Genomic DNA, 26,298 nt, shown 5'->3' with positions numbered 1-26,298 from the left:
TCTAGTCGATGAAATTCAAAATTGAAGCAATTTAAGCAATTAAATTTGGCTTGGCCACGCCTCGGCCGGGAGGCGGCCTGCCCGCGCTCCCTCGGAACCCAGCACGGTGCGGGCGGCGGCCAGCGGGGAGGTGGATGGGGCCTTTGGGAAAGCCGCTGCCAGGAAGCGGAACACCGCGAGGGAACGACAGGCCTCAGCCCGCCGAGCCGTGCTGGGGGAGCGGCACGGCCGCAGCCAGGAGCCCGGCCCTGCTCCCCGCCCCCCCCGCGCCCCGCGGCGGGAGGGAAACGCGCGGGCGGCGCCCCGAGCATTGCTGGGGCCGCCCCGCGGCGGCAAGGGCCCGCGCCGAGCAGCAGGGGGCGCTGTGCGGAGCCGCCCCCGCCCGGCTGCGGCCTGTCCGCGCTGCGCCGCCGCCTCAGCGGGTGGGCGGGGAGCGGCGGCGCGGCGGGAAGGCGGCCCGGGCCGGGCGGGCGCCATGGCGCTGCCGGTGCTGTCGAGCTCGGCGGTGAAGTTCCGGCGTGTCCTGGCGCACTTCCCTCAGGAGCTCAGCCTGGCCTTCGCCTACGGGTCCGGAGTCTTCCGGCAGGCGGGGGCCTCGGCCGGGCACGGCGAGGTGAGCGCGGCGGCCCGCTCCGGCCCGGCCCCCCCGGGTGCCCGCAGCCGTCGCGGTGCGCGGCAGGGCGGGCGGGCCGCCGTGGCCGGGGCCTGGTGCGTTTCGGTGACCGGCGCGGAGGTGGCGAAGCGCGTTACCTGGCGCTGCCTCTGGCCCCGTGGTTGCGGCTTGTGCACGGAACGGGGCGAAGGCCCCCCTAGCCCCGCAGCAGGTGGCGGGGGCGGGCCAGGCCCCCCCGCCCTGCGCGCCCCGCCTGGGCCGCCGCGCCTTGGCGGCTGCGTTCTGCAGCCTGGCCCGCCGGCCCTGCGCCAGGGGCTTGGGGAAAGCCTTTGGCCACACAAGGGGCGTTCAGGGCGCTTCCTCATCGTTTGGGGGCTAAGCTGCTTGGAAATACTGCGATTTTAAAAAAATATTTGTTCTCTGTGTGTATGTGTTTGACCTTAAAATTGTTGATCATCAACACTGAGCGTTACGGCTTACCTGTTAAGCACTCCCACAAATATGACTTTAAAAGTGTCTCATTCTCCTTTCTGAAAAGGGAAAACCGGAGTATAATCTAAATTTCAGGGCTCTAGCAGCATCACACAAAAAAATGGGGAAAAAGGGTAGCTTACAGACTATCCTTAATGGTGTTAACTGATCAGCTAAGATGCCCCAGAGAATTAGCCAGTGACACAGGTAGGCCTGATGAATTTGAAGCGATGTCACTCCAGATTTACATTGTTGTAGGTATGATTTGTAAACCTTCAGCCTGTCAGTGTACAGCCAGCATGCGGGCTGATTTCCTCAGAGGAGCGTTGCATACACTGTATGCTCAAGTCTTTGGAGTTTGGGTTGTTTTGTTGACAAAAGCAGGTGAATACACTAGGAGCGCACTACCTTGCAGCTGCCTTCAGCTGCCCACATCTCCCAGTTCAAGCCTTGTGTATTCGCAAAGTCCTGTTTGTTAGCAGGGTAAGCCCCTGTGAGCGAGGAGGATCATGTGCCCCCCGTTTCAGAGGGTTGAAGGTTGGTGGGTCACTTAACCAGGTAGACAGGAAGAATTTGGACCATTTCTGCTAGGCTGACTAGAAAACATACGGCTTCATCAGAACATTTAGACTGTGTCTGACATTAATGCTTGTGTTTTGGATTTCTGTTTGTTTTTACTAGTGAAAAATGAATAGCTGAAAGTTTGATACTGTGTATATCTTAGCTTAATATGATGGAAATTGGTTGCTTCCTGACATATAAACCCCAATACTTTTTACCTTATCCACAGAACAATATGCTGGACTTTGTGTTTGCTGTTGATGATTCTGTGACCTGGCATATGATGAACTTGTTGAAGAACAGGAGTCATTATTCCTTCCTAAAAGTTTTTGGGCCGAAGCAGATAAGTAGTATACAGAACTATGGAGCAGGGATTTACTACAATACTTTAGTGCCATGTAATGGTAGGGTAAGTACAAGTTGTTTGCGTGTGATGTATTGAAGTGATCAGCTCAAGGCAGATTTCTCTGCAGGAAGCAAATCTTGTAGATTGTAACTGATCCTTAACTCATGGTATCGTAAATATTTCTATATCAAAATTGTTTTGCAAACAGAGCAACTGCTTTTGCACTTTAGAAGTGGGCTAAATGTTTGGAATTTACAATTAAAGCACTTCAGAAACTGGATTTATATTCCTTGTTACTCGCTGTCTACAGGTTTTGGTGGTTATAAAGTGTATTGTGGGGAAACAGGGCCTTAATTTCAGCAGTTGGCCTTGTAGTAGTAGTGAAGTGAGCTCTTACTGTTTGTTTGATGTAAAATGCAAATGTTTAACATAGCAAGTTGGAATGACGTCAGTGTTGTTTAATAGCTAATATCCTGACCTGTGAAGCTTGAGTGTAATTAATTCTAGGTAAGTAGTACTTGTCCGTGAAGTCCTACTCCTCCATCCACGTGTAGGCTGTGTTTGGTAAGGAGTGCAGACAGGAGTCAGGGCAGGGAAACACTGTATGTGTCTTGGTGTTGATTTTGGGTAAATTTTGCCATGTGGTAACAAACTGTATATAGAGAAAGCAAGGTCTTTTAAGGAAGATTGGAAATTAAATAAAATGAAGGACGGTCATTGAAAAATGCCATGTGAGCAATATATACCTAACTGAAGTTTCTCAGAGCATGTGTGGTTGCAATAATGTTGGGTATATGTCAGAATTCTTCACAGAAAGTTGGAGAGGTAGATAAGGTAGTTTATTATGCACCTGCTGTTTTGTTTGAAGGCATCTGTATGAGGCAAGAATTTGGGGTTTAAACCTTGCTCACTTTATATAAAAAGGGATTTGGGATTTTATTTTAAAGACTGGTGAACTTTGCTGTGAAATTCTGTTCTTGGCTCTTTTATGTTCTTATCTCATGCTGATGTGACTTGGTTACATCACAGCCTATGGTCCTTTGTTATCCAGAAATTCTGGAGTTGTCTGCCTTGCTGTGGTGATAATCTCTGGAAACTCAGGAAGTGCAAATTGGTAACAAACTGTTGAAAGTTCATCTTTTTTCCAGATACATGAAATGGACTACAAATTGACAATTTGTTTTCTAACATCAATGACCAAAAAGCTCCGATATACACACACGCACACACAGAGTAATGGTATACATAAATGTCTAGGCGAGTTGTTTGTTTTAGTTCCCTTGAGTGTTTTTGATATCATAAAGGATACTGTGGATTATTCCAGCTATTGTAATGTTGGGCTGGTACAAAACTGATTGTAACCTTTCCAAAATCTTCGTATTTTAATCTTAAGAAGGTTTCTTTGGGTTTTGAAGTCTTTTGCTTTAGTGATTGATCCTGAGGTGACTTTATTTTAACTTGGATTCTAGAAGGGCTCTTAGAGCATTCCATGCATTCTACTTCTTTTTTTTTTTTTCCCCCCAAAAGTTTGCATGTAAATAAGATTATTATTTTTTTTAACTTCCTGTGTTCATTAAAACTTGAAAATATTTTTTTACATCTAGGCTGTATCCATCCTCCATCCAGTATTGGAGGTGTGCATTCCTTAGAATTAGTGACAGTTACAGTAAGTAAGTAGTAAGTTTCATGTAGCGAAAATGGTGCAGGTGTATGGTTTTTCAAAAGCCTTTATTTTACTTTTTTCCAGATGATAAAATATGGTGTAATTAGCACTGATACCCTGATTGATGATTTACTTCACTGGAAAACCCTCTATGTTGCTGGACGCCTACAAAAACCGGTAACTGTTAGTCTCCTGACTTATCTGTCTTGAAATGCAGGAAATTACAGGACTGGAAAGTTATCAGTTGTTGGTATTAACAGTTAACAGTTAACTGTTAAGGATCTGTGTATCAGTACTGAACAAATAGTCTGCCCCAATTTAGTTGTCTAATCCTAGAGGGATAATCTCTCAGAAAGGAAGTGAAATGTAGTCCTTAATGATATTCTGTGTTATGTGGGGGGAAAAAAAAGGTAAGTATATTAATCACAGTTTTAAGCCTGTAGTACATATTGAGTAACTGGACTACATTAACACAAAGTCCTTTTAATGTTAAACCTAATATTTAGCTTTTATAACAAATTGTAGGAGTCACCAAAGCTTAACACAGTTAAATAATGGAAACCTTTAAAGATGAAAGCTGCTTTGCTGTGTAGTTACTGTCTAGTTCATTGTATTGTTAAAGTATCTATAATTGACTGAATTGTGTGTTAAGCAGGTTGGTTTTTCTCCTCCATGCTTGTGTCATAAAAAATTTGAGATCTTTGCTTTCCCATGGATGCCTGACTCAGTGTGCTTTCAGCAGATGGCAGCAGTGTTAAGTTGAAAATTCTTAAGAGGGGAGAGGGTAGGAGAGAACTCTGTTCAGGTCTTAGAACAGAGGTTAATTATGCTTTTAACTAAAAATTTGGCGTTACAGTTTGATTAGATTGTCTTGGCGTTACTGGCTTTTCTCTATCTCCAGAGGCATATTATAGTGTGACAGAGGTTAGAACAGCTGTTACCTTTATAAAGGCTGAAAACACATTGAGAAAAATAACTGAAGGAAGATTTCTGAATGTCACAAAAGTAATGAATAGCGAATATTTATTTTCAGTGTAACTGCATTTGCTGTTGCTTTGATTTATTTTAGGATTTTTCACCTTTTTACTACATATAAATTGTGCTTCATGTCTCTGTATTAAATTCAATGAGAGTACATACTTGCACAAGAAGACAGAATTTGGTATTTTGTTTGGTTGCTAATAAGACAGCAGAGATATCTTCTGCATAGTTGTTCAATACATAAAAGAAGGAATCAGTCCGTATTATTTTCATAAAGCTTACAGGAACTTGCATTGAGTAAAGAATACCGGTCCTTAACTAGAATTTGACTGAAAGATTACTCGGTGAATGTTTAAACTGTCTCTTCCTGTAGAATCTATATGATCACTAACTGGGATTTTGAATGTTTCACCATGTTAACCAAAAATGAACAAATTCATTTAGATCTGTTGTACAGGTTTCAAATGTCTGCTGGTTCTGGCTTCACAACTGGTTTGATGTTTTGGTATGTATATTGTAAGTGGTAGAGATAGAAAGCTTTTTTTTACCTCCTTAAAAATGTATAATAAGCTTCTTCTGGAGGGGACACAAGGTTAGGTTTGTTTTCTTATACACTATAATCTCTTACATACCATTTGGCATTTGTGCCAGTTCTAGATGCAGCTGACTGAAGCCAGATTAATATTGTTTAGCAGTTTGTTTTGGAATTTTCTCCTCACTCTCATATAGAGGAGGAAAAGCTCAGCGCCTTTCTGGTATTCCATTACAAAGCTGTCACTCTGTGAGTGAAAGCTATCCAAGCTATTCTAGCACATGAGCTAAAACATTTGCTCTGGCTTGAAAACCTTGGCTTAATTTTCACTGGAGGTTTTGTTTCTGTTATAAACTGGTTGCCTTGACCAAGTAATCTTTCCAGAATGTTTGGCAGAATAGATGGGAGTTTGGAATTGCCACTTAGAAATGCTAGCTTTTCTTCCCAGGCTGCTTTGTTTGTATTAAAAGTTTATTGGCTTTTCATCTTACATGAGGCTTGTAACATTGATTAGCTAAATTCCCATTTAACTGTATTGAAAAATTGATTAAACTTATGACAGGTTTCCTGGAGGGAAAAAAAAAAAAAAAAAAAAGAAAAATGCTGCTGTACCTAAAAAGTAAAAGAAATAAGCACAGGTGACACATAGTTTGTTTTCAGAGGAACAAGATTTTTAAAAAGCATCTGAAGTGTTACTGAATTCTTGTTAAACATAGAGTGTAAATAATTGCTTTAGTGTAAGCAGCTATATTTACTGTTGTTCTGGAGAAACTATTAAGAGAAGGAAGTGTTTAATAAATTAAAGTGAGGTGAGAGAGAGAGGAGTATGAATAGTATATAGAAATATCTTAAACTTTTTAGAGAGGTCTTGGGAGGTTTAGGGTTTTTATATTATAAAAATTGCCATAAAGGAGTGACAGAGCGTGTTATTTGTTTACAGATTTTTTCCATTGTCCAAATCTGTTAGAATATTTTTTGAAAAAGAATGGAAAAATCCTCTTATAGTGATATTTAGCAGTGTGGATGTGGCTAAATGGTAAACTGGAATAGTGCTTTTGACACCTCTCATTTCATGAGATTTTCTTTTTCTGGAAAAATCGTTGTTTAGACATGCCTGCAGTTTTTTGTGTATGAGTTTCTTATCAGTGAAGGTAGTACATTTCCTATTTTAAACTGCTGTGATGACTGGGGGTCATGCTTATTTATAAAACTGGATATATCCCTCATTTAAAATATTTAATAATTTAAAAGTCTCTACTGTTAGTTAACTGAATTCTCTGTGTACCATAAACCCAGAATAAAGTGGCTGCTTCTTTCCCCCTTATGTGATATGGTACGGTGAATAGTTCTGACAATAAGTTCTCTGTACTGTCTAGAAGCCGTCCTTAACTCCGGTGGTCTTTCAGATTTACCCCAAGTATCGGCATTCATCTTTGTCATACCTGGGTGATAAATACCGCACTCTGTCTTCTGGGAGACTTCTAGCTATCTGAGCTGTTTAACATGTGTTCATGAATAGGATCACTACTGCAGTTTCACGCGTTCAGATATTGAAGCCTAGCATGTTATTTCCCTTTGAAAAAATACTGGGTTATGTTAGGGAGTATTTTTAGTGAAGGAAGAGATTATTCCTTTTACTTCACTAAAGCAAGTCTATGGCCTTCCATGAGGAGGAATAGCATCTCTGCAGAGTTTCGCATTTTAAAAGGCTGTAACATGTTTCTTAAAACATGTCCGTAACTTGCTGTTATTTTCAGGGCTAGCCTAAGGTTTTAGCAGTTTGTGTGACTGCTTGGGGTGCCACAGAGTTGTTCCTTCTGTCTTTCCTTAGAGTTTCCCTGTAGCAGCAAGTTATGAAAGTACCTATGAGTGAATTAGTTGGTGAGATTTCAAATATTACTTTATCCTCCTGATGAGCCTGTCTTGTTCATTGGATCTTATATGAGCAAGTCTGTATGCATTCAGTGAACTTCTCCCATGGTTTTCAAGGAAATAAAATTTAGTCTGGGCAGATCATGTATTGCATGTTAGTATGTGTTATCATTCTCTTTCATTCTGATGCTAAAAAATACAATGTAATTTGCAGGAGAAGTTAGGAGGAATTCTGAAATGTTCATTTGTACAGTGAACTTGATTTTTAAAATGAAAATCATGGGAGGGAAAACATCCTCCAAAAATCCACCCTGGACCATTTCCAGACTATTGTATAGATTTGATGTTAAGCAAACCCATGCTTTACTGTAGAATGATTGAAACAAGCAGCCTGTATACTGTTGCAATCACCATCTTATAAAAATGAGATATTGTTCTAGTTTTATCCCCCTTAAAGATTTCACCATAATTAAAAAGTATGTTCAGAATATAGTACCGGCCAGCCATGACATTGCTTTGTCGATGTCCTTTCTATAAGAAAAATCTAGTGTAGCAGAGAAGTCTGATTCTCATACTTCCTTTACTGAATCTAGGTTCAGTTGCTTTTTGGGGTTTTTTAATTTACATTCCTGAGGGAAAATATTGATTTGAAAGGGTACCTTAGCTGTCTGAGGTTATATGTGGGGGCAGAATTTCAAGTAATACTGCAACTCATTTTATGTGAATGGGCTTTTGGGAAGAAAAAGCAAGTTGTATGCATTTGTTTATAACTGCCAGTGGTTTGCATTTTAAGCTATTTTAGAGTAAACAAATATTAAGAAGCTGTGCTTTATAAGCAAGACAGTATTGCTTAACCAGGACACTTGAAAAAGACAGAAACTCACAACAAGCAGGTATTCTTGGGAGAGTTGTTTCTGAAAGCATAGCCATCTTGTAAACCAGGCTGTTTATCTGTACAGAAACATCTGTAATTAGATGTTTCTATATTCAGTTCTTACTGAAGATCTGCTTTTTATTCCAGTATATTTCCATATCCTGGGTGACTGGATGCTGTAGTTGGTCTTGAACAGTTTGAATGTTTCCTTAAAATGTTTTTCTTTGTGGCACGTAGAAGCACTCAACTTCAGTGATCTGCTCTTTATGTATATATGAAGTTCCCATTGAATTCATATTCTGTTCATGCAACTTGCAAAATAAAGCCATGCTTCTAGGAGGGAACTGATGTCTAAGAAACTACCTGAAGCACATGATAAGAGTCCTCTACTTAAGAAAACAAAACAAAACCAAAATGAAATACCTCTTTTTCTGCTATTCCTTTCTCTTTCAGTGTGATGGTGGTCTTTCCCCCTGCCCTTACTGCATAATCACATATGAAGTATTTCTGTTCATGCATTCATATTTACTGTTTTGATTAATTCTAAATTTATGAATATGATGAGGTGAATACCTCTTCAGAGATCAATTAAGGTCTATTGCTTATAGCAGTTCCAAATGTGTGTTTGTAAAAATAGCCTTTTGTTCTTAGAAGGACGTTCCCCTCTTTCCCACTGTGGAAGCAAAGAGGGACACTCTAGTCTTTATTGTACTGTAATAATAGGATCTAATCTTAAATACTTTTCTTAGTTTTCAAGCTGGATTGAGTAACACTTCTAGTTCTGTCTTCAGTAGCGCTTCCCTGACTCTGCTTTTTTGCTTCCCTGACTCTGCTTTTTCAGGTGAAAATACTGACTCAGAATGAGAATAGCAAGCTGCAAGCTGCCCTTGTTAGCAATCTGAAGAGCGCAGTCACAGCAGCCTTCCTCATGTTACCAGAAAGCTTCTCTGAAGAAGACCTCTATATGCAGATTGCAGGACTTTCCTATTCTGGTTAGTATATGGTGTCTGAAGTCGCTGAGCGGAAAAGCTGTAGCTGGAGCTGTTGTACCACAGTAGGAAGTCTAATGTACAATAAGTCATCTGCTCTCTTCCTTTGGACCTGCATGGTTGCATGCTTCAGCAACTGCACTTTAATGCTGTGTTAAATAATGGCTTACAAGCACTAATTGTGCTTATTCACAGAAAATAAGAACAGGTACATAAGCAAATCTTCTTATACCTGCTTGATGTATGAACAGCTAGGTATGCGTGATTGAATAGGGTGAAATAATGTGGGGTTTGGTTTTTTTTTTGTTTGTGTGGATTGTATTTTAGTTTTAATATTTCAAAACCTTGGGAAAACATTTTCCTTTCTGTCCTCAGTATGTTGATTCACCTGATAGTCTGACCCATACTTTATTATTACTTTATTATTTCTTACTTTTTGAGTGTGCTGTGTTTAAGGTTCTTGTTTAGTTAACTGAGAGATGTACATGTATGTCTTCAGTATACATTTAATGCTCGCCTCCTGGTTGGTATTTGTTGCCTTTTTTTTTTTTTTTTTTTTTTTTGGTAAGAGAATTTTTCCTTTATTTAGGAAACTGATATGAATTGTTACGGGGTGGGAAAAATGAAGAAATTACTCCAAATGACTCTTCAATACAAGATTTAATTGTTACAATTTAATTCGGTATTGCTTTTGAAATGTTGATATCCTTAACAAAATCACTATGAACAACTTAGGTTGGAGTTTTACTTTATACAACACTTGCTTTGTTCATACAGAAATGCAAGTTTGACTTGTAAAAAACAAACAAAACCCCCCACAAAACCACAGGTGGGCAGGTAGGGTTTATAAACTGCAGCTTGGTTCTACTGAGGGATGTTACTGTTTTTTACGTAGTTCTCTGGTCAGTTTAGATTGCAACTTGTTCAGCTTTTCCTTAGCAATTTTTTCCTGAATTTGTTACCTGTTTGAAAGTGACAGCAAAGAGGGTACTGACAGTGGGATGGCCAAGGGTTGCTAACCGGGGCATTTGCTGCAGGGCTGCATATCTAACACCTGAAACCCATCCAGGAATGTCCCTGGATGCTTGGTGAGCACGAGTGACCAGGATACTTTTTTATATATGCTTTGAAACAGTGCAATTAACCAAAAATGTGGGAGATCAGTTACTGTGCTGTAAGATGTTGAAATTGGCTCTGGTGTGTGAACAAAGCTAAAGCAGGAAGACTTCCAGTTGGGAATGTTCAAGAAAAAGGCTGTTAATTACATATTTGTGGATACTTCTTTGCTGCCATTTTGTTAAGTCTTTCAGAAGCTATACTAGTAGGCAAAATCGATTTTGTGTTACTCTAATCAGTCTCCTTGGAGACTGCTGAAAAGAGTTGTTCATAGTTTAATTTGGAAAATGTTTATCCTTTTATTTTTTTACGCATTTTTTTGAGAGCAGTGAGTCAGTATCATTTATATGGGAAGCGTTTGTTTTGTGGCTTGGCATAAATTGCAGTAAACTATGTAATACTAACAAGTTGCCACCTTGTAACAACATTTATCTCCTGAATGTGGGAAGTCGGAAAATAGATTGATTCAGGATTTTGTTTGTTGATATGTGCTGCACTAAGCAGCCAAACTCCTGGTTGGTAACCTTGGAAGCTACCAGGGTAGTACCTAATAAAGGCAGATGAATGCTCATTACAGCTGGGCTGTCTTTCCACTTACATGACTGAAAGGTTTCAAAGAGAGTATCATAAAAGAAAGTGTAAAGGTCAGTAGTGTAACAGCAATGTTACCAGGAGTAGCTTTTTGAAACTACTAACAAATTACATGGGTAAGAGGAAAAGATGATACTGTGATCTTACCATGACTGCCATTAGCTGTACTTCAGGTACTGCCCTTTGAAGTGCATAGACAATGCAAATTATTTTTCAGTATTGGAAAATAGAAAGTTATTTGTTTCTGCATACAAAGTGTTTGAGCTGGTCAGTTTGTTTAGTAATCTGTTGAAAAAGATGTATGGTGGCAAAAAATATAACTGTTACTGCTGCTTTCAAGGCTGAACTTGACAGCGGAATATTTTTGTTTTCAGAGTGAAAATATGGGCACATGGGTTGATGACATTACAGCATATCAGAGGCTAAATAACAATTCTGTATCTTATTTTCTGTGCTGGAAGCTATTTGAATAGTATTTTTTGACTGTTAGGTGGTGAACCTTATTATGGATTATATAGGCATTGGTGGAATTGGAGAATAAAGTTTTAGATGACAACTTTTTACTGTGTTGGTTTCTGTTGTATTCTCCTTCAAGTTTTCAGTTTTCTCCTAATGAATTAACTCTTTCTCTTTTCTTTACTAGGTGATTTTAGAATGGTAATAGGAGAAGACAGATTGAAAGTGCAGAACATAGTGAAACCTAATGTTCCCCATTTTCAGAAGCTGTACAGTAACATATTACAGGACTGCCCTCAAGTGGTGTATAAGCACCATCTGGGAAGGCTAGAGGCAAGTGTTCTTCAAAATATTTTTAAAACAAGCAAGTGGAAGTGCTTTATCACATTGACAGAAGGCAAGAATTATGCCATACGCTAAGGAGAGCAATTGTAGTTACTGTACTTGCTATTTGTTATGTTTCTGTTGAGTTAATTCTGCAACCAGGAAACTTGCCTTAAATACCGGTCTCTGCATATTTAGTAACTATTGTTCATTTTCTTTGAGTATGGGCACAGAACTAGAGACATAGCATGGGAACAAGAGAAGATAATTTTAAAATGTGTGTTCTAATGACTACCATATGGAAACAACAGCCTAGGAAGTGATGAATAAACATATGGTTTGTGTTAAAAAGATTAGACTGTAACTTAGAGGTGCAACTTTCTGCAATCAAAAACTGCATCTGACAAAAGAAAAAACACCCTAGGGTTCTAGTTATGAAGATCAGTTAACTAAACCTAAAAAAGATGCTGGCATAATCTTTAAATACACATATTAACACAATTTTTTTCCTGGTATTGAGAAATGAGTATCCAAAATGACCAGTATCTTGAATCCCATCTCTCTGGAGAAAGATGCCACAGTCAGGGGTCCAATAGCAATTTTTCTTCTTGTAGTCTGCATGTCCGTGAGTGGAGTATTAAGCGTGATGCGCATTTCAACATGAAGTTACAAATAACATGGGTTGTCCCATGGACATGGCTATCTCTTTATCCTCAGGTCACCTTGGTAATTATCTCACAAATGCCTCCTTTTAGGACAGGTCTTTGTTAGAAACTGAAGTACAGGTAGATAGAAGCTTGAGTACAGTAAACAATTTTACTGCAACGTTTTGGATTACAGCGTTATCCAGATCTGTATTATACTGCAGCTGTCTCCATGTTTTCTTATAAATGTGTTTTTGAACAGTTTAGTGGAACAAGTGTTTAAATGAATTTTGGAAAGAATGAGTAATGCTTTCTCCAAGAAAATGGCTAGGTAGAATAATACTCCCTGTTACGTTTCCTTTAAAGAAATCCTGGTAGCATACTACAAATATGTTGTTGGATAATAAATCTGTTCGTAATTCCATAATAGTCTTCAAAGCTATTGATAAAATGCCATCATTTTACAGTTGATTTTGAGCAGAGTGTTTTAAGACTTTATTCCTCACGCTTTGGTCTGGCTATTGGCAGTTATTCCCCAGATTGAAGAGGATAACTGCTATTGAGAGTGCTGTTTAATGCAGAATAGAAACCCCTCCTCCAAGGGTATGTTTTCAGAGTTACAGGGAAAATTCTTTCTTAAAAGATTCCTCAAAAACAATTGAAGGCAGACACTAGTTCTTACAGTTCTGGTTCAGGCGTGGATTCCTCCCACATAATGTTAAGAGCCTGCTCATTGTCGGCTCCCTCTGTAGTCAGTGGGTGATTCATCTGGATATCATTTTCTCCCCATTGACTAAAGGGAGTGTATAGGGCAGCTAGACTCCTGCCTGATGTCTCCATGAACTGTGTAAAAAGTTGTGTGGGAGGAATTGTGCTCTTCATATTTTCCTCCGGTTTTGGACAGATCTGCTCCATTATGTGTTTTTCAGAATTTGTGCTTGCATTTTGTATAAATCTGTACAGGTCTGCATGTTGGTGGTGTTGTATTCAGAAAAGGGTCATTGAATTTCTGATTTAGATTGGAAAATGTGGAATGGATGTTTCCTTCAAATTATACAAACCAGATGTGCTTTGAGTTTAAAGCAGGGAAAATGTTTTTCAAACTAAACTTGAAGTGTCTGTGTATAGTTTGATTATATTCAGGCAGAAGAAACTGAGCTAATTGGTCTTTTGGGAACTTTTTTTTTTTCATTGTAGTGTACTTATGTTTCCAAAGGAAATTGGATAGAGCAGAAATGATACAGTTTCAATGAAAAGTTGCTTGCAGAGGCAGCAAGATCATGTGTGTGGATTAGTCTTCCCTTGGATAAAAATTAACATCTTTGCATTGAGTTATTCTTCAGGTTCCAAACTGAGATACTGCATTTCCCAGTGTTTGGGAAGTTTTCGTTAGCATTGTCAATGACTCTTACAAGTGAAATAGGTGGTGTTCTTTGAGATATTTATCAGAGGTCACAGATAGCCAAAAGACTTTTCTGACTTCTTTGAAGAAGATAACTTTGTTTACACTGAATGTTTTTACTGTCTTACGTCTTATAACATTCAGATTGATAAAAGTCCGGAAGGTCAATTTACACAACTAATGGCTTTGCCAAGGACTCTGCAACAAAAGATAACATCTCTGGTAGACCCTCCTGGAAAAAACAGAGATGTGGAAGAAATTTTACTGCAAGTTGCCCATGACCCTGACTGTGGATTTGTGGTGCATCAAGGTAGGCCTGAATCCGTGTCTGTAATCTCCTTCAAGACATGATAGGTACACAGATTTATTGTATATGTTGTTCTAATTCAGAGGGTGATTGAGAGACGGACAAAGAAAATGAGATTAATCTTGAGATACACTCCTAAAAGCATGGGTTTGGGTGTGTGTGATTGCAGATGGGTTATCTGAAATACTAGCAAATAGCATTCTTGAATGAATGAAGTCCTGAAATAAGTAGTCTTTAGGAATTAGCGTGGCCTGCTTAGACCATCTAACTCTATTTGGGATGCATACATCTTCAGGATTTCATTGGCTGGCATAACTTCATCTAAATACTAAGCTATATATCCTACCAGATGTACATTGCAATGCTAAGTTAATTTTCTGGCTTGCTGACTTTACCCTTCCCAGTCATCGTAGTTAGTCCAGATACGTGAGCTCCAGCAGAGAACTCAAGCTTTGACAAAAAAGATTGAGGTGCTTCTCATCACAACTTCTCTGAGGCAAGATAATGTTGTATGAACAAGTTAAACCTAATGCTGCAGTCATCAATGTTTTATTATGCTGCAGGCAAATCAGAATGTTTAGTACTTCAAGAGTCCTTGACATCTTTACGGAGCATGACACATCTTCGTTCTGGGTAGCCAAGTTTGTAAGCTGCTTGAGCACAGCAAAAACTCCCCAGGTGCCTGACAGCCACTAGACATTAGACAACAGCTGAGGGAGCTCTTACACTGATTTCTGTCTGGGGAAATAACGCTCCTGAGAGTTGCAGTTCTCCATTGACACCATAGAGTGAAATGCATGTGGGCATTAAGGTGTCTGGCTTCTTTCATGTCAGTCTGTGGCAGTTTCTCTGTTACTGTGGCTGGACTGCAACAGTAATGTGACAATAGCTGAATCTGGGAGCAGGAGTTGCAGTGTTGTGAGCTGTATATAATTTTAGAGCTCAGTCATCCACCCTGAGCTAATTAAACTTGCAGTTGTATTTATGCAGGGTATTGCAGGCATGGCTGTGACTGTGGACTGTGCAGTGGTGCAGCAGTTCAGTATCAAAACCTTGGATAGATCTCATCTTCTTGAGACAAGCAGTTTATACTCTTAAACCAAAACCCCTCTTTCACTTTTGTGGCCAAAAGGTTTTTCTAATTCAAGAATCTAGGTAAAGGACAGGACAAGCCCGCTGGTAATCCTACAAGACAAAGCTGACGACTCCAGCTGAATTGTATTGTCCCTAGGCATTTTACTAGCTCAACATGATTTTTTTCCTTCCCTTCCCTACCCCCCCAAAATATTTTCTGATATTGTACCCCGCTTACTTATTAATGGATTTCCCTAAGCTTTGTTCTTTGTTATAGAAGTAGCTTTGAAAGAAGAATTTAAAAATAATATTTGAAACTATATTCTACGTCCTAGTTAATGTTGAAGAGTAACTTTCAGTTTGGAAGGCTAAATCTGGGGCTGCTGCATTGCTACATTTTGAAGTATGTAGTAATGTACAGTAGTTTTATTCTGCACATATCAGTATGCTTTTATATATGTGTGTTAGAACAGATAAAACTTAATACTTTTCAAAAAAACTTTCATGTTCTATATACTATTCCATTAATACCTGAGAACCAGTGGAAACTGAGAATTGAATGTGCCACAGTGCAAAGTGGTAAATAAGCCTTATTTCCAAAAGCTGATAATTGTAAAAAGCCAAACAGTGCACAATATAGCCATCTCTACTTGATCAGGGGAAGTACAAATCCCAATTTCATACTGAAGTAAACAATACGTATAATTTGTTCTGCTCTAGAAATTAATATACCAGCACTTAGATGAAACAACTCTGAATACTTTGTGACTAATCATCATAGTAGAGAAATAATCAGGGCACTAATTTCATCAGTTCCTACTGGTTGTTATCCATTTTAATATTGATTTGGGTTTTTTTCTGTATGTTATATATAAAATAAGTTAAAAAAGCTTAAAGAGTATTTTCAATTAGTATGACAAAGCAGAACAGAAACAAACTTTCTCTACTTAAGCATACGTTTTAGTTTCAGGCTGGCATGATTGTATAACTGGAAAAATATGTAACTTTTAACATCTGTGTGCTTTTCTATCTGCAGGCATTTCAGGAATTGTGAGATCTTCCAGTATAGTGCAGACTGCTAAAACCATACTAACAGCTGGTAAGAATGTGTGTGGTTTCTATCAACATAGGCCTTGTGATTTCAGAAAGTAAAAAATACAGGGCCCAAGACTGTCTTCTACAAGAGTTCAAAGAATAAACTTTTCGGGTGTCTAATTGAAAGCCCCTGGAAAATATAAGTAGTATTTAAAGCAGAAGCTTGATATAAGTATTGAGAAATTGTATGATGCTGAAAGGAATTGGAGTCTACTTGACTCTTAAACAAACACCCACAACACCCAAAAGTAACAAAAAACCAGCTTCTGACTTCAATTTCATTTTCCATGTGGCTGATATACACTAGTTCTGCTCTTGTTGTATTAAAAAATGGAAAAAAATTACTCTAGAGTTCACTCTGGGTTTCTACATGTGAGTGGGATCCCTAAATGATTGGTACATAGTATTGTTGTGTTATGTAGGCTATAACCTTATAATCTACATTTCATGATAAAATAAAAGAGAGAATGACTTTTGAGGGAGAAAACTTTGACAGGATCTGATGTTTTTGTCAGACTTGGAAGACAGGTGTGTATTTGAAGACATGTATTCCAAACCGAGCGTATACTTGGTGAGCGTTGGCTGTTACTGTAACTCTCATGCTTCAAAATTAGTTACTTTGGAAAAAGAGTTGTGTATTACAAAGTGAACGTGAGAGAAGGTGTAGAAGGGGGAAAAAAAAAGCCTTGCTTGTGTACAAATATGGGAAAACTAGGGTTGCTTTTCAGCTATCATCATCAGCTATCATTGATATAACTGAATGAAAGTTAGTGCCAGTTACATAGCTGGAGCTTCATCCTGTTTTCTGAGTTCTGGAATAAATCTAATTTTAAGGTGAGGTGATTTTTACATTTTAAAAAGCTGAAAACCCTGTGGCTTGATTTAAAAGAAAGACTTAAGACCTGAGCCTTTACTGCCTTAAAACTCTGATAAGGAGATAGTCTTAATTCCTGCAAAATCAAAAAGCCTTGCTGCTTGCATGCATGCATGCAGTTGCTCAAATAATTTTCTGAACTTGTCCATACCTATTCCTAATTCTATATAAAAGTAATTATATACAAATGGTACCATTGCTGGTTTCAAAAGCACCTGTGTTGTTTCCTACTGAGCAATCCTTATCCAGACTGCTACAGCTGCTGTTCCCTTCCCATTCAGTACTAAAGTTGGTGGCTCCACATTAGACTTCCTACCTCCTTGTAAAGAAACACAAGTTGCAGTGTTCAGGACCATTAGTGGTCTGATGGGTAAAATAAGCAGGAACAGTTGTACTTTTATATGCTTCTATTAAGTCTAAATCTATTAACTGGAGCAAGGCCGACAAAGCTATTGCCTAACTTTGTTTAGTAGTGGGAGGAGACTAAGGACATAACTCCATCTGAGAGAAGCAAACTGGTTTTAGACGAGTTAAGCATATTGCAGGTATTAGTTTATAATGGAAGCTTTCCAGCCAAATAGGTGTTTTTCTTCTAGGGTTTGTTGTCAAAATTACCTGCTAGTGGGTCAAGACTTCTTGTTTTGTAACATTCCTCTTTTAGAAAAATCAGCCGGTAACCTATCTATTTCTAAATCTACAGAGAGTAGATTTTGTAGAGTGAAATAATTGGAGGGGAGGGGTCAAAGACAGTGTTCTCATGTTAAATTCAGTGCTTCTGAAAAAGATAGCAGCCTGACTGATCATGAAGCAAAGCTGTTTGTGTGTATGAATAAAAATAATAATAAAAAAAGTAGTTAAGCTTTGTCAGATTATTTATGCTCCTCTTCTGTCTGTTCTGACAAACAGAAAATGACCTCCGGGGATTCTTAGCTCCTTTTGTGTATCATGCAGTAAATCACTTTACAGCCTACATTGTTACTAGGACTTTTGGGGGGTCCTAATGCATATTTTAGTAGGACTTCTGGGTTTTACTGTGTTTTCTGTTTTATACACCTGAAACAATTGTGAAATGCCTTTTCTTTCCTTTCTCTTGACGGCTTTTCAGTTTACGTATAGTGGTGCTTTTTTCCCCCCTTTAAAACAAACTCTAGTTGTCTTCTATCCAGCCAGTTAGAGTTACACTTGTATTTAAAACCTGGTTTTTTTCTACTTGTGCTTTTAGTGTTGAAAATGCTTTTTTTTTTGTGGTTTGATTCAGGTAGAACAAAGAAATTGTAATTCTTTGCCTCAAACACAAGCCAAATTTGAGCAAGGAGGCTTGGGAGAGTTTAGTTTTCTTACTTTTAGCATAATTTAGTTTGGTTTAATTTAACCATATGTATGTACTTGTGCCAGAATCCAGCCAAAACCATTAGCAACAGAATTCAGGATTGATCTTTTTGGGTTACTCACAGATGATATGCTGAAGGGAAATGAGTTCGATTTGGAAAAGGACAGTTTCTGGCACTTTCTAACCTCTGAATGTTGTTTAATGAATGCAGAGCTTGCCTGTAGAGCTAAGCTTCCTGAGCAGTGTTGTGCCGGCCACCCTGGCTGCAGAGGGGGAGTCCTGCTGCTTCAGCTGGGACCAGGAGCATCCCTGTAGTTGTGCCCTGCACAGTGAGTGTTGCCTCACTGGCTAGTGCAGGCACAGCCCTGCTTACTGACAGCCTGGGGGGGCTTACCAGAGCACCACAAGGTTGGCTCGCTGAAGATGGACAGAAGCACAGAAATAGTATTTTTGTAATAAAAACCTGTGTTGTAGTGCATGTTAAAGAAGCAATTAAATTTAACTGGCTGAGATGTGAGCTCAGTCTTTTTCAGATACGATGTTTGCATGATCTTCAGTGATCATCCCTGGAATTTAGGAGGGATGGTCTTCCATGGGTTTCAGAGTTAGTTGAAGCCTTTTGCCTGATTTTTTTATATACGCTTGCCTCCAAACATTTATGATTGAGTTTACATTAAATCTTGCTGATCTTGTAATGAAGGTTTTCTCCCAATCATTTTCTTAATTTAAGAAGCTTATCACTAGGAGGCAGGCATTAATGCTTGTCACCTTACTTTGCCATTTCTTGGGGTTCTTGCCAGCTGATACTCATATAGGTACATAATATACACAGACAAAATATTGTGACTCCTACATTGAAAGTATTTGCTTGACTCAGGCAAGGAATGTGTATTACAGGAAAGTGTTGAGCTTTTAAATTTAATCCCTTAGGATGCTGTATTTGTTTCTTCATTCTTTAACCAAATCTTGTCCAATATTTTTGTTTTGTTTTGTTCCCCTAAGACCTATTTTCATACTTTCTAGTAGAGCCTTTAGGAACAGTGTTGTGGTTCTGTTCTTCTACAGTGCTTACGTTAAGAATAGTAGCTAAACCAAGAAAATTATGAAAGAGGTTCATGAAATCAGTGGCTCCATTAAATGAGCTCTGACTATTTTTTCTTGTTATTCTTAGTAACTGTACGAGTATATTTGTCCTATATTTGTCTGCTTGCAAAATAATTAATTTTATATAGCCACCATTCTTTTTGAAATGTAATGGGGGACACAAAATTATTTCCTTGGGCAATTGTTTTATTTTAACAACAACAACAAAAAGTGAAATGCCTACTCTGGTCTGTAGCATGGTAGTCCAATGCACAGCATGTTTCTAAATTAAATGTTAAATCAGGAATAGTCGCTGCTGAGATGGCATGCTGTATATTAACATCATTGGCAAGGAGCACAAGCAAAATAAAGAATTTCAACCCGTTTAAGAGAACTTTTCATCTTTCTCTGCCAGTGTGGTTTTAAAGTTGAGCTCAAGCTCTGTGTTTTTGTTTGTTGTTAAATGCCCTATTGAGTTTCTGAAAATGTGCCTATGTATTTCTTCAAGTCTGTGGTGGGATTGCCTCTCTGTTTCCCATTAGAGATGGCACCATCATTTGATTTGTCTTCCCACATAGCCAGAGTCTGCATGGTCTTTGGGAACTAACTCCAAAGTTCTTATATTTAGCTCCTCTGAAGGAGATGCTGATATTTTTTCAGCTTAGATTTCTTGTTCACATCTTACTAGAGGAATGATGCAAGCCTTGAAAATTTCTTATAAATAACATACTATGAATTAAATAATCAGGTGAAGTGATTGTTCAGGATACTTTTAAAGCAGCACAACTGCTTGTAGCTGCTCTGAATAACTTCTGTTTTCTTAGAATTGGGATATTAGTATACTATGCCTTCAAGGGTTTGTTGGGGGTGGGTTTTTTGACTATAAGGAACAGCTTTACATAGAAAATATTCTGGGTATTTGCGATAACTGCTGTCTTCATCAGCTGCCTGGGCAGATAACTGTGCACCACTGCATTTGACTGTAAATATGTGCAAAATGTTTGCATGTGTCTGCACGATACACTAGCAATATAGAACTATTTGCCTCCACATGACAGCTCTTTGGCAGTATATGCATTAGTCTTTCTTTTCAAAAGGAAATAAAAAATACTACAGCCAGGCATATCTACCAGGAAACTTTGGGGGACTTACAGCCAAATTACTATCTTACAACACTAACACTTCCAAAAAACGAAACGTGGATCATTAAGTAAAACCAGATAGAACTTATGTTTACACTGAAATTTTGTGGTCTTGATTCCATGTGCGTTAGGTCTTTGTTCTGTATCATTTAGTGGAAAAATCTGAAAGGGAGGTGGAACCACCAAGTCATAGATTCATAGCTAAAGTAGAAAGACATTTTCATGTGGTCCAACTGCTTCAGATTCTGAGACTGAGCCATAATTACAACCATTAACTTTTACTACAGATGTGACTCATCACCCTGAGGGCTGCTTTAAGAAACCAGCTGTATGTATAAACCTGTATTTTGCTTTGTAGCATGATGTGCTGGGGCAGAAATGTAAGCATCTTATTACATAAGGCTCTAGTGGGTGGAGTTCAGCAGAGTGCTCCCTGCAGGGGGAACATATGAAGGAGAAAGATCTCTTTATGTTGAGCTGCTGCAAGAAGCAGAGTAAGTTGGCAAGCTGATAGAACAAGCTGACTTGCAGGCTGCAGTGCCAGCGCAGTTAATTACAGTCCTGCAGGGCTGTATCAGCTGTGTTACTGTTGGTTTGCCACATGCTGTACTGCGCTTCCAGAAGTACACTGACTTCATCGGAATGGCAGGACAACATCGATTCTGGCAGAGCAATTTCAGTATCCGAGGGGCTGTACCCTGGAAGCATAGTGCCTAGGAGATTGGACAGTAATTTCCAAAGTTGTATAGTTACATAGTTTTGACTTTGGAGATTGGAACTGCTTCTTTCATGTATGGGCTATGCCTGAGTTTGGCCTTGTTCTGCAACTGGAATGCTTATACTGTGTGCAGTTTTAATGCAGCTATGTGAGGTGCTTCAGAATTTACATGATTATTTACTTGTTATTTGAGATGCTGCAAAGAAAAGCCCATCGTGACTTCATTAGTGTGCTTGCTTTTAGCAAAAACCTATTAAATATAGAAAAGTTGAGCTTACATGTGGGATCCACATGGTTTTGTAAGTTGAAAATACATGTATGGATGATTCCTTACAAAAAGTAAATTTGAGTTTATTGAAATTGCAGTTAGAGACACAAGAAGTGCAAAACTGATTATATACAGCATATTTGTTACGATAAGCTTTTTAGTTGCCATCACATTCCTTCGGAAATAGAGCATGCATTTTTCCTTATTACTCCATACTTATTTGACTTGTGACTCTAAGCTGCCAATACCGAATGCATCTTTCACTTATTTTATCTTTATGTGATTACTTGCCATGGTCTTTTCACAATCAAGTATTATCGTACCCTTTTTTTTTCCCCAAAAAAAGTAGTCCAATGCAGTAGATGGCTAAACCTGGGTCTGAGTTGCTCATCTTTCCTTGTGTTTTGGTGTGTGATACTGTGTGACTTTGGCTAAGTTGTTGTGGTTTAATCCCAGTTAGCAACTGAGTCCCATGCAGCCGCTCATTCACCACCACCACCTCCCCCCACCCCCCACTGTGGGATGGGGGAGAGAACTGGAAGATAACAAGAGAAAACACGTGGGTTGAGATAAAGATGGTCTAATAGGTAAAGAAAAATCCATGCGCACAAGCAAAGCAGAACGGAACAAGGAGTTAGCTGCTTCCCATCGGCAGGCAGGTGTTCAGCCATCTCCAGGAAAACAGGGCTTCCTCACGTAACAAGATACTTGGGAGACAAATGCCATCGGAGGAACATACCCCCTTCCTCCTCTTCCTCCCCCCAGCTTTATATGCTGAGCCTGACGCCATATGGTATGGATCCTTCAGTCAGTTGGGGCCCGCTGTCCCCCCTCCCAGCTTCTTGTGTTCCCTCAGCCTGCTTCTCTGGTGTGGAAGTAGAAGAGGCCTTGGCTGGGTGTAAGCACTGCTCAGCAATAATGAAAACATCCCTGTATTATCACACTGTTTTCAGCACAAATCCAAAACATAGCCTAATACCAGCTACTACGCAGAAAATTAACTCTATCCCAGGCAAAACCAGCACAGTTGCTTCTACGTACTTTAAGTCAATCTTGTCAGGTAAACGCTTCTATTACATAAATGTCAGAAAGATTGTAGTAAGTATAACATTGCATACTTTTTAATCTGTGCATGTAAATCTCAAAATGCTGTTTGTGCAGCATTAAAAACTTGCCTTTTCAGTTTTCAATTTGTAAGGGTGTGATTAGACTGTGTTGTAATCTGAAGGAACTCTGTGTTTTATGTTGGTGGGGTTTTTTTGTTTGGTTGGTTTTGAGGTGTTTTTGTAATCAAAAAAAGCTGAAAGGAGGAAAAATAAGTAGCTCCACTGGCTAGGATCTCAGAATGCCGCTGAAATGGCAAGACTAACAATAGTTTGAAGTTTCCAAATACTAGATGACTAAACCCAGCAAAAGACTGTCTTTTTTTACTCTAGGTCTGTAAGAAAAGGCTCATTTCTGGTAGAACTTCAGAAGGTGTTTCTAAGGGTATAGTTCACAAACTGTGTGTGGGTCATCCTCAAGCCCTTCGTATCTAAAACTCGTAAAAGCTTGTAGGCAATGACTGCTGCAAAATCCTGCTGTATCTTTTGAAACAGAAATGCCTGCCTTCGTTGTAGGCCCAGCATAATGATACAATGTTTACTAAAGTTCACTGCTTGTGAGCTACTGCAGGATGATGTTAGAGTATGACAGCTCTTCTGGCTTCGTATGAGGTTTATTATAAACAAGTGACAGGCAGGTTACTCTGAAGTAAAATTGATCCAGACAACATACCTGTGACAGGGTATTCACACTTGTGCCCGTGGTATACTTCTAATATTGGCAGTGTTGCCAAGTTATAGCTGTTTGTCATCATCTCGTTATTTTTACTTCTTTCATTTCCCCTGGGTATATGCCTCATTAATCTGGTTTTTCATATCCATCATCGTTTCAGTATTATCTTTTTTTTTTTACCTGACCGAGTTGTCATTTCATTATGCAAATCAAGCAGTTTTATTCTCTTGCAGATGTGCTGTTCTCTCAGTTATGAAATGGTAGCTGCCATTAGTTAGGATGAGGCAATAACAAAATATTTGAGGATGTTATAATGTACTTCAGAACTTCTTGAAACAGAACAGGTGTCCACCTCAACAGTCAGCAGGACATCTATGAAAAAAAAAATATCTCTGTTTTCATTTTTAATTCACAAGCTTTTGCATAGCAATGCTCTGAGTTTGTTTGTCCTGGAAAGCTGCTAGTGGTGTGCAGTGTTTGATTACATTTAACCAAGATGGACATCAGCGTGATGCTTCTCAGTTGCGTAGAACTGGTCTACAGCAAAGCAACCAAGTCCAAGGCTAACTAAAATCTGATTAGCAGAAGAAATTGGTCAAGTAGGATTTGGAAGTAAAGTTGTGGTCTGCCAGTCATGCAGAGTTTGCTTGTCTTGCTTGAGCTTGAGTAGTCTGTTCTTCTGTCCTGGTTCACCACACTCTCCCTTCTCCCCCTTGTCCCTTCAGTAGCACTTTGGCTGCATAGCTTTGGGCATAGCTGTGGTGTTCGATGATCAGGCCTCTTCAAACACACAGAATCTGGGGATGGGCTCTTGTCTCAAAAGCCAAAATGCTTCGACAACTAGATTCTTTTTACAGATGTGGCCAGCTAATTAACCTGCAAGCCAAACAGCCTGGATTTTAGAGAAAAGTGCTGCTTTGGTGTCCTGCTGCAGAATATAGTCTGTCACGTTGCTGCTGCCCATTATTGGGCCAGAGTACAGTCCTGTGCAGCTGGATGTGCTACCTAGCAGGAGATCAGAAAGGGCTTGAAAAGCATAATGTGTTTGTTTGGTGAGGGTCTGCAGTAGGCGCAGATGGTTTAAAAGCCTTGCTGTATTTGGCATCTAGGAACAGTGATGTGAATTAGAAGTTTCCCTCTGTACTGGTTAGGAGTTTTATCATTAACCTCTACATCTGCTATACTTTGGTCATTGTCTCTACAACATGCATGTATGCAATATCATCAGGCCTTCAGGATGAACCTATTCTATTGTGCATCCTTTGGTACTATTAAAAGGATTTTTTTGTGTCATTATTTACTGTTATCAATGTGACAAGAAGGTTATTTGCATATCTGCCTGATGGATTAGGTTGTCATTGTTCCAGGGAAATATTTTATGTAATGTAGCGATAACCTAGTTTTTGAGTTAGCCTTTCTAAATGTTGATATTTTCTGGACTTTTTTTTTTTTTTTTTTTTTTTTTAGGACCAAAGAAATCTGTAACATACAGTATGAAGAAACTATATAAAATGACAAAGGGATGGTTAAGGAAGACATCTTGAGTCTTGGCATACTGTGTAATGGGTAAATAAATGGTACTATTTCTCTAAATATTTTGCAGATGTTGCTTTGCCTACTTGAGAAGATTAAAGTGAGTTTAAGAAGTCTGTTCTAATAATTTACATGCCCAATTTTGCTACTAAAATAGGATTTTTTTGTTAGTGGGGGAAGGTTTGATGGTAATTGGGCAAAGGAATTATATTCTGTAAATTCTGAAATGAATTTTCATTTGTACTGTAGCTTGGATTTTCAGAAACCCTGAGTTAAAAAGATTGCTTGTACATATGAATTAAAACCCAAAGACACTCATTTTCTATGTATTGCTAGCTTTATTTTCCAAAATACCCTCAGACTCTTTGAAAATATTCACTGTCCCAATGTTAGTTCTTTCAGGAGCTTATGGAATGGGAGAGTCCATTGAGTTTTAAGTAGATATGAAACTGTCCTCTCAAAACCACATTATTTCTGCACTTACAAGTTCATCCTTAGAATTCTTCTGAAGATGCTTACTGGGTGCTTCTGCAGGGTAGACTTCATCAAAAGTAAATTTTTTTCTCAGATGTGTGACATTCTGAATCAAAGAACTTCAATAATTGATGTTCAGTGTGGGAGAGTGTTTGAAATGACAGGCTTGGCAGGTATCAGATCTTTTCATAAAAACTCATGTTCCTTTCATGAGGCTGAGGTGACAACTGCCCAGCTCATGGCTAAGCATTGTCAGAAGTGTCACAGTTGGAAGGAAAGGCACACTTTCAGTGACCTTCAGGATCTACTTGTGCAGATTTATGAAATACCTGTTATTTGGCAGAAGAGTCTAAGTGCTTTAAAGTTGGGAATTTTATGAGCAACTACCTATTTTTTGATTCTTCTATTATTTTTTTTCCTGAAAATCCTGTCCACAAAAATAAAACTTATTCTCCCTTGCTTTTAGCTAAACTAGAGAAAAATGGACTTTTACATAGCATGTTATATTAATCATGCCATTAAAGGATGAATATTTCTGGCTGTATTCATGTGTGATGCAGTAAATTTGGAATATCTGTTGTAAATAGAATATTTTTTGCACTGAGTCAGGTGGGTTTGCCAATTTTGGATGTTTTTCTTAATATGAATAAATTGAGAGAACACTTCATTTTATTTGTGAGAGTGTCATTGATAAAAATAATTTAAAGGTAAAAAATGGAAATAAAGTGTCTCTCCTGGTTAGCACTTTTTTTTATTGTGTATTATGTGATTAGTAGGGCCATCTCTCAAGCTACATTTGATACAGTGCTCCTGCATAAAAAAATTATTGGAATGAAATTGGCTGTTAATTGTTTCCAGGGAGCAGTTCAAAGCGTAAATTTAAGTAAGAAGACAGAAAATACATTATTGTATGTAATATGACTCATTCAGGCTTACTTTAATCACATGGTAACTTTTAAATATTGAGTATTCTAAAATATTTGCGTTTAAAGTGGCAAAAATTTGATTCCAGAGTCGAGAAATAAACGTGTCCCTTTTTTATTATTTTCTTGGAAAATATTATTACTGTGAAATTGTAATTTTCTAAAGTCGTAGGCATATTCCTAACACTTTGCGATATCCATTGATGATAGATCTAAAATCTGAGACAAATCCCCTCAGATGTCCCTTTTCTGATATTAGAAGGCTG

At 38.8% G+C, this 26,298-nt stretch overlaps 1 protein-coding gene across 1 annotated transcript; it reads left to right on the top strand.

Annotated features, from left to right (window-relative positions):
* Window positions 1-378: 378 nt before the first annotated feature.
* On the top strand, window positions 379-25,776 carry TAMM41 (TAM41 mitochondrial translocator assembly and maintenance homolog). The gene is made up of 8 exons (XM_055710123.1): window positions 379-613; window positions 1,875-2,054; window positions 3,739-3,831; window positions 8,755-8,905; window positions 11,253-11,398; window positions 13,580-13,745; window positions 15,853-15,915; window positions 24,570-25,776. The coding sequence occupies exons 1-8, from the start codon at window positions 476-478 to the stop codon at window positions 24,644-24,646; spliced, it is 1,014 nt and encodes a 337-aa protein (XP_055566098.1). The 5' UTR covers window positions 379-475; the 3' UTR covers window positions 24,647-25,776.
* Window positions 25,777-26,298: the final 522 nt, after the last annotated feature.

Source organism: Falco cherrug, chromosome 4 (genome assembly GCF_023634085.1).
Source record: "Falco cherrug isolate bFalChe1 chromosome 4, bFalChe1.pri, whole genome shotgun sequence".
Classification (NCBI taxonomy): Eukaryota; Metazoa; Chordata; class Aves; order Falconiformes; family Falconidae; genus Falco; species Falco cherrug.
This window is presented reverse-complemented; position numbering and strand designations above follow the sequence as displayed.